The sequence below is a fragment of the Cydia amplana genome, chromosome 13 (genome assembly GCF_948474715.1).
Source record: "Cydia amplana chromosome 13, ilCydAmpl1.1, whole genome shotgun sequence".
NCBI lineage: Eukaryota > Metazoa > Arthropoda > Insecta > Lepidoptera > Tortricidae > Cydia > Cydia amplana.
The window spans coordinates 948,613-957,343 of NC_086081.1; the positions used below are offsets into that span (position 1 = coordinate 948,613).

Genomic DNA, 8,731 nt, shown 5'->3' on the forward strand with positions numbered 1-8,731 from the left:
GCAGACTACAAATGAAAAAAAGGTGGCCACTTTCTAGCATCGCAGCGGCCACTAGCGGCCGCCGTAAAGCACCAAACGTAAGGTTGGCGGACTGGGAAATAAGTGATTATATCTTGGAAAATACTGTCACAAAAGCGAATAATAATAATTTACGTAAATAGAAATAAAAATAACGTTTATTTGCCAGAAATGTGGTAAACACATTAGGTGGTAATCACATATTTATTTCTGAATTCAATTAGGTACTTCCTATGCTTCCTATGACACTTGACATATATTATTCTGGATTTGGTCGCACTTTTGATATTTTGACAGGTAATCTTGTACATTATCTGCGGGTTGGTCAGATTTATTAGGATACCTATTTGCCATATATCAGTACTGTCCAGTATATTGTACTTATACAAGCAAAAAGCGCTGTTAATGTCCATAGCTGTCTGAATTTGAACTGTAACTCTTAGAGCCTAAGGCTGAAATGTGAAGTTAAGTGAATGTTAATTATTACTTTATTAGGTTTATTTGTATATGTAGGTAGTTAATATCTGCGTTAGCCTTATTTAGGACACACGTGCTAAAGTGACCAGGCCCTTAAAAATAAAAGGCAGTCTTATGTGGCCAAGTCTGTTTAGTAAATTATGACGTTATTCTAATAAGGATATGTTAGAACATAAAGGTCTTGTAATTGTAATCTAAAGAGCTACCGAGTGTAAGTTACATTATTTATCTGTTTAACATTAGATTTAGATTGCACATGGTCAAATCTATGAAACCAGCTACTAACGCTACATAAGTATTGGTGATGGTGTGTCAGTATAATATACCAAAAACCCTAATTTGATCAATGTTCATACATATAATAAAACATCATGAAATATAGTCAGACGGCAATAGGGTTGCCATGCGTCAGGATTTCCCCTGAAATGTCAGGATTGTTAGTCCTTTTGTCAGGATTGCAGGGGGACTTGTGGAGTGTCAGGGTTTTTAGAAACCACAACTACACTCTAGTATAAGCTAGAAGGTTATGTTCATTATCATGCAGCCTGAACCTGCTGAGCATAGGCCTCTCTTCGATTACGCCACTTATCCCGGAATTGAGCCAATCTCATCCAGAAGTCCCGCAATTTTCCGAAGGTCGTCCACCCAACGAGCCAACGGACGCCAGACACTGCTTTCGTCTGAAATTAGTAATAAGTTGATGAATAATCCCTAGTCTGAACGGGAACTTTCTAAGTGGAAAATTACATGAGAATTTTCTCATGAAAATGTTCTTTAAGTTCTGCAACTTGGACATTGCTAGCTTCCAATAATCTAGTAAGAAAATATTTGGAAATCTCTCATGCAATCTTAGGGCGTGGTTACACTGGCTAGGCTACGGAAATCGAATGTAAATGGGCCCTCCCAGTACTATCATGATTGACCGATCAATACGAGACACACGTTGAGGCGAGTACAATAAGGACCGCGAGTTACAAAACTTGAAACGAACACCGTGCTGCTCACATTTCGTGTTATACCGAATGCGCTTGCGTCGATGTCGGCCATAGACCCAGACTAGTTGGACAGAGAGTTCATTTTTATACTACGCCTGTCCTGCTGCCAAACAAGCATAACACCCGCCAATGTTGTCTCGTAGAAAAGGGCTTTAACATAATCACCTTTCTTTTATTTCGTCATCAAGTCCGCAAAAAAGAGGAGTTAATTTAAAATATCCCAGAAAGAAGCAAAGCATTTAGGAACGATGCCTATTCGAACTTTAAAAATCCCAACTTGATTAAGTATACATTAGGTACTCGCCGAGGATCCCTCGCGGACCAATTCATATTTTAACTAGTCAGGCTAAGCTAATTCTGTATAGCGTTCTTAATAGCACAGAGTGTACAACTTGTACAAATGCAAGTGTTAACTAAACGTCAAACTTCTATGAAATTATGGGGTTTAAAATAAGAGCTAAGCCCGACTATATGTTTACTTGTTATAAAAAAAACCTGTTTTTAGTATTTGTTGTTATAGCGGCAACAGAAATACATCATCTGTGAAAATTTCAACTGTCTAGCTATCACGGTTCGTGAGATACAGCCTGGTGACAGACGGACGGACGGACGGACGCATAGCGGAGTCTTAGTAATAGGGTCCCGTTTTTACCCTTTGGGTACGGAACCCTAAAAAAGACTGACAAGTCCTGAAGCCATAAAGCAAGAAAGAAAAACTCTAATGTTTGAGCCGCGCCCGCACACGTCACGCAGCAAGCAGTGTGCCGTCTCTCATAAGGATCTGTATATTACAAGCACCTACACGTGTTCGTCTACGCACACGCACCCGGTGTGCACGGGCCTTTATTATACTTAACGAAAAGTTTAAAATGTATATCTAGAAAACAGAATCTAGGATGAACTTTCTGTGCCTCAATTATCTACGGCAACGTGTTATGACGGACCTAATGTAGACTAGGCATAGAAGGCATACCTATACCTAGGTGCACTAGGCATACCTATACCTAGGTGCACTAGTGATATTCGCTTATTTGGCCTAGATATGAACGGCTATGGGCATGGTTTTGATTCCGTTTGATTAGGACCACATGCCTGGGTAATAGGTCTGACAAATCATCGTCCTGATGGTTTTGTGTTGAGAAATACCACCATAGGGCCTAGCCAAGGTGACAATCATTGATGGTTCAGAGCACAGAGTTTTTGAATAATCGTATTAGCGCTTCTTTATATCATCATAATAAATATTTTCATTCATTCATTCATTTCATTCATAATACGGTTGCCAAAAATATGAATAGCAATCTTGAGGCCTTTCTTTAAGTTTTATGAATAAGGAGGAAAAAACAATTTCTTCGTGCAATGCAATAACAATAACAATATTTTTATTCATAATTAAAGTTTAGCAGGAAGGTTACATTGAACCCCGCACTAGGCATGGCCTGTATCGAGGGGGTCATGATCAACACGAGTTACCAGAAATAAAATGTATAATTACCTATACTAAAAATAAGAATAGGAATTATTTAGGAAAGAGAGAGGAGAGTGTACCTACTTGTATATGTGTAAGGTTGTTGTGAGGAGGTAGTGAAAAGAGTGTGAATGAAATCTAAGAATGTGTGAGTGTAAAAGTTTGTTAGATTTAAGTGTGTTCGAGCGTTAAGTATTAAAAACTGAAACTGAACTCGAAGAGGAGTGAAGAAGTAATCCTATGAGAACGTGGAGTTAGGAGTTACTTGGGAAGGATTCAGAATTTCTTCTGATTCGTCGAAGTTCCAAGACTTTAGCAGGTTTAGTATACGAATTTATTTAAATATTATTAATTTATTTCGAACAACTAACAATTAAAAACTTTAATTTGCGCGCCGTAAGTCGGCAGAATTGTGCTGGACTTATATCTCTATGTAACATCTGTGTTAACCATGATTCTAGCAAATACATTACAAATTACATTAGATCTAGAAATAAAATTAGTAGAAATTCTCTAATAGTAACTTCATCGATTCGAAACCTGATTAAAGCTGTTCTTTAGGGATCCTTACCCAGAGGTTAAAAACGGGACCCTCTATTACTAAGACTCTTCTGTCAGTCTCTATATCTGTCACCAGGCTCTGTATCTCATGAACCGTGATAGCTAGACAGTTGAAATTTTCACAGATGATGTAGGTATTTCTATTGTCGCTATAAAAAGTACGGAACCCTCGGTGGGCGAGTCCGACCCGCACTTGTCCAGATTTTTCTGTGGTGTTCCTGCAGGTGAGTTAGGTTGCCAGAGTTCAACGGGGTGCGGAGTTGTAGGATCGGCTACGCGGATGTAACACCTCTGGAGTTCCAGGCGACCAGGCGTCCATAGGCTACGGAGACAGCTTACCATCAGACGGGTCGTATGCTTATTTGCCACCGACGTAGTGTAAAAAAACAATTAAGTAATAGAAAAAAAGTCACGAACGCAGTCTAAAACGCAATATTTAAGATTGACAGAAACTGTAACCCTATAAAGCCCATTCAAAAATCGGAATTTAAATAAAAATAACTAAAATAGTACCTAAGTAAAATATCCCATTTTTTTATATGGTCAACTCACTGATGAAAACTATAATTCCAAAAGATTCGCCAATTCTGACTCACTAATTTTGTATAACTAGAGTCAGTCGTAGACCGGTATAAATCCCAAGTCCACCAAGAACGACCTTGATAGACAGGATCTCATTTTGAACGCACTACACCAACAATTGCAAAACCATAGTTCTCATAAACATTAATTAATTTATCAGCAAGTGTACGAACAATACATGCTTGCTGTATCTCGCCCATGATTCATCTCACGAAGTACAGGCGGGGAGAAAAGTGTTGAAAATGAGTTAATTGACCGACCGAGCGAGAAGTGCATATGTTTTATTTAAGCCTTAGACTTCTTAAAATAAATCATCATTCGTTTGCCCTTATGATTTGAGTTAGGTAATTTGATTTAAACCCAGAATTACAAGTACTACCTATAATAAATATAATACAGTTGTATTTCTGAATTCCCTTTTAAACCCTTTATTGCATTGTATGTCAGTAAAATATTTTTAATTAAATTGCAAGTAATTCATTTCTTTATTTATTTATTTTAAACTTTATTGCAAGTAAAAAAAGTACCAATGGCAGAACTAAGGACTCATGGCATTCTCAACCAGTCAACCATAGGGCCAAACAGAAAAATGTCAAGTCGGTTGCAATGAGAAGCGTTTAAAAGTTAAAAGCAATCAAGTAATACAGAATACTATACCTATACCTTATCTAGATATTTCGTAATATATATAAATATAGTGAATATGAATTTATTTAATCACAATAAATGCTTTCTTAAATTAAATTCCCCAAAGCCTATCACCTCTCTCCCCGACAGTACTCGCGCCCTAAGTACTAGACCGCCTAGACAAGACCTAGAGGGGCTACTCGTATAAAAGCGCCCGCCTCCCAACCAGGCCAGTGCTCCACCGAACACGACAACATGAAGGCTATCGTAAGTCCTAGAATCTAGACTTAGACTTAACTAGCCCTAAATTAATCGGATTAGCTGAATGACGTTAAAAAAATACTTGAAACCTAACCTTTAAAGTAAATAAGTATAAGTAGGTAATAAATAAGGCTTCAGGGTGACTAAACTCTAAAATCGGCATAATAAGAGTAAACAAAGTGACCTAATCCCAAGAACACAGATGAACTTGACTAAGTAACTATGTTTCGAGTTAAAAAGAATTTAATAACAGTATGTAATAAAACACGAGCCTAGAAAGTAACTCGACCCTTCAAAATAAATAGGCAATTAAACAAAAAAAAAAATTAAAATACTTAATCGAATTTAAAGTGTTGTGAGATATACTAACATTTGAATACTTAATTAACAACAAGTGAGTCTAAACCGTAAAATTATTTAATGTTAATTAAAGTAGTTGTTCAAATCCTGGCTCGTACCAATGAGTTTTTCCGAACTTATGTACGAAATATCATTTGATATTTACCACTAGCTTTTCGGTGAAGGAAAACATCGTGAGGAAACCTGCATACATCTGCAAAGAAATTCAAAGGTGTATGTGAAGTCCCCAATCCGCATTGGGCTAGCGTGGGGACTACATATAGCCCAAGACCTAACCAGTGTGCAGTAGATACTGCAGAGAGAACTCTCGACTGACATCATCATCAACCCAGCTCCGAATTGATTTTGTACATATAATACTAGCGTCCCGTCCCGGCTTCGCACAGGTTAGGCACCTTAACAAATTATATACCTAAACCTTTCTCAAGAATCACTCTATTGACAGGTGAAAACCGCATGAAAATCCGTTCAGTAGTTTTTGAGTTTATCGCGAACATACAGACAGACGCGGCGGGGGACTTTGTTTTATAAAGTGTACTTAGTGGAAATCAAATTTCCCGAATAAATAAATATTTATTAAAAAAATTTAATAATCGTAATATTTGACATATTACTTTGGTAAACCTAGGAGTTCAGTAATTGTATTGATCCGTTCTCGCCTCAGATCATAGAAGTAAGTACCTTCTATGATCTGAGGTTCTCGCAATCAAAACAGCCAATAAATGACCGCGCGGATTGAACCCGGGACCTCCCGATCGCGTTGCTTGCGACACGCGGTCACGATTTTCCATGTTGCCTCTTATTGCGATCTTGGCTTCGTTTCTGGGATTATACATATATTTACATATATTATATATAAACTATTATTCAAAGTTCAACAATGTACCATTGACAAAAGGTTATGGTATTTACAGAGTAAAATCGAAATCGTGAAAGAAAATATTCTTTTATAACTATCAATAACTAGAACGTAGATACTTAGCTTAATTAAGTAATAACATTTGTTAACAAGTAGTTAATAGTTATCGCCTTACCGTTAAAGGAAAATTTCATACATTTTCGTAAATCAGGGGAAGTTTTTTAGGACATTGCGCTTAAATTTTTACAGAATAAGAAACTTTATTTATTCACCAAATTTTATGAAAATATGGCGAAAAACTACAAGAAAATTAAATCGGTCCTAAAACTAGTACATATTAAATACGGGTGATTAAATCGTGAATTCAAATAACATTCTTTTCAAATTCAAACTTTTGCTCAATCCAAATTACATTTTCACGTGTACGAGTATTTTCAGTTTCACATTTGTTACTTTTCCTTCTTAAATAAGTTTTTGGCAAAAATTTCATTTTTGGTACAAGCTTTTATTGCTGACTGTACTTTTCTTACGACAGACACTAATACTCATCGAGACAATTCTAAAAACCCCTAACACAATTAGGTTGCGTTGTTTCATCACAGAGTTCCTATGGCCACCTGCTGTCTCCATCATCAGATCAGTTCGACAGTACCATATTATTGTATTGTCATCAGACCTTGTATGTAGGTCTGATGACAATTTTCATGACACTACGATCCTTGGAAGATGGTTAAATTAGTTACCTTAGATTCCATTACATAGTTACATACAGGTCGACCTAATAAAAGCTTGTTAATAAACCCTTTTTCCCCAGCTGTGCGTTCTCCTGCTGGCTGCAGTTGCCGTCTACGGCGCAGAAGAGAAGAAGAACGAGAAGCGCGGCGTGCTAGGGCTCGGTTACGGCGGGCTTGGCTACGGCGGGCTGGGCTACGGCGGGCTGGGCTACGGCGGGCTAGCGCATGGATACTACGGCGGCGGGCTGGGGCACGGGCTGGGGCTGTACGGCGGACATGGCTTGTACGGCGCGCATCTCGCCGCGCCCATGGCCGCACCCATCGCGCATGCGCCCCTCATCAGGTTAGTTAATAGAACAGTGTAAGATGGCTAGTGGCTACTTCTGTACGGCGGGCTGGGCTAAGGCGGGCTAGTAATAGTAGATACTATAAAGCTTTTTGACCTTCATAAAAGTGCGTTGTAATGTACAGTGAGCTGTGAAATAGCATAGAGAAATTATGAATGAATTCATTGATAAAGTCGCCATGCACTTTTGCAGCTGATGGCACCTACATTGAAGAATGCCAATTAATACTTTCTAGCAATCATATTTGTTAGAAAGAGAAGCAAACAGCGAAATTGTAGCATTTCAAAACGCGCGACCATCCGTCTATTATGAATTAAGATGCCCATTCCTCATACATTGCTCACCCAAATGTTTTGTTTCAGCCATAGCGTAGCCGCACCTATCGGCGTGGGATACGGGGGCTACCACGGCGCGCCACTTCTCGGCCTCGGCCACGGCTGGCATTAGGCCCCGGCCTCTAGGCCTCCGGCCTCGCGTGTACGCGACTTATGATAAGGTGTCGTCGAGTGATAGTGCCAAATTAAGTCTTCGCTGTCTATTCAATAAATGAAAAATCGGAATGTGTGTTTTTTTGCTACTATTTTATTACTAAAATAAAGATCACCAAAGCCCTCTACACTTTAGTCTACCTCAACATATTTCCGTCTTGTCGTGGAAGCAGAGATGCGATTTATTTGAAATACTTCTATTTAAAATGCAAATACAAAATGCAAAATACCTATTTTGTATTTTGCATTTAAATGCCTTTTAGTAAAAAACATTTTGTATTTTATTTGAAATACTTTTCGAGATGTATTTTGCATTTTTAATATTCATTTCAAAATGCAAAATACTTTGTGATTAAGTTTAGCCAACATTACCAGTCAAACAAAATGAAATGAACGAATGACGCTTGTATTGCCGAATTTGACCGATAGAGGCGTCTGCTAGCCATGCGCGCCCTTTTTAGGGTTCCGTACCCAAAGGGTAAAAACGGGACCCTATTACTAAGACTCCGCTGTCCATCCGTCCGTCCGTCTGTCACCAGGCTGTATCTCACGAACCGTGATAGCTAGACAGTTGAAATTTTCACAGATGATGTATTTCTGTTGCCGCTATAACAACAAATACTAAAAACAGAATAAAATAAAGATTTAGGTGGGGCTCCCATACAACAAACGTGATTTTTGACCGAAGTTAAGCAACGTCGGGCGGGGTCAGTACTTGGATGGGTGACCGTTTTTTTGGCTTGTTTTTTTTGCTTATTTTGCTCTATTTTTTGTTGATGGTGCGGAACCCTCCGTGCGCGAGTCCGACTCGCACTTGGCCGGTTTTTTTTCTTTGGTCAGAGTGCGCGCCTTATAGCCGTTTAGACTCGCGGCTCGGTTCGCGGCGCGTCTCGTGGCTTGCCTCGACACACTCGCATTCGGCTTGTCATTCGGTTATAAACCTTATGCCGTGCC

General features: G+C 38.8%; 1 protein-coding gene across 1 annotated transcript; it reads left to right on the forward strand.

Annotated features, from left to right (window-relative positions):
• Window positions 1-4,882: 4,882 nt before the first annotated feature.
• Window positions 4,883-7,849, forward strand: LOC134653362 (glycine-rich protein-like). Its single transcript, XM_063508698.1, has 3 exons — window positions 4,883-4,995; window positions 7,023-7,285; window positions 7,652-7,849. The coding sequence occupies exons 1-3, from the start codon at window positions 4,984-4,986 to the stop codon at window positions 7,734-7,736; spliced, it is 360 nt and encodes a 119-aa protein (XP_063364768.1). The 5' UTR covers window positions 4,883-4,983; the 3' UTR covers window positions 7,737-7,849.
• Window positions 7,850-8,731: the final 882 nt, after the last annotated feature.

Bases quoted from the DNA above. Each gene is read 5' to 3' on its own strand.
- LOC134653362 (XM_063508698.1), top strand. The intron at 7,286-7,651 runs GTTAGTTAATAG...GTTTTGTTTCAG, and splicing joins GCGCATGCGCCCCTCATCAG to CCATAGCGTAGCCGCACCTA.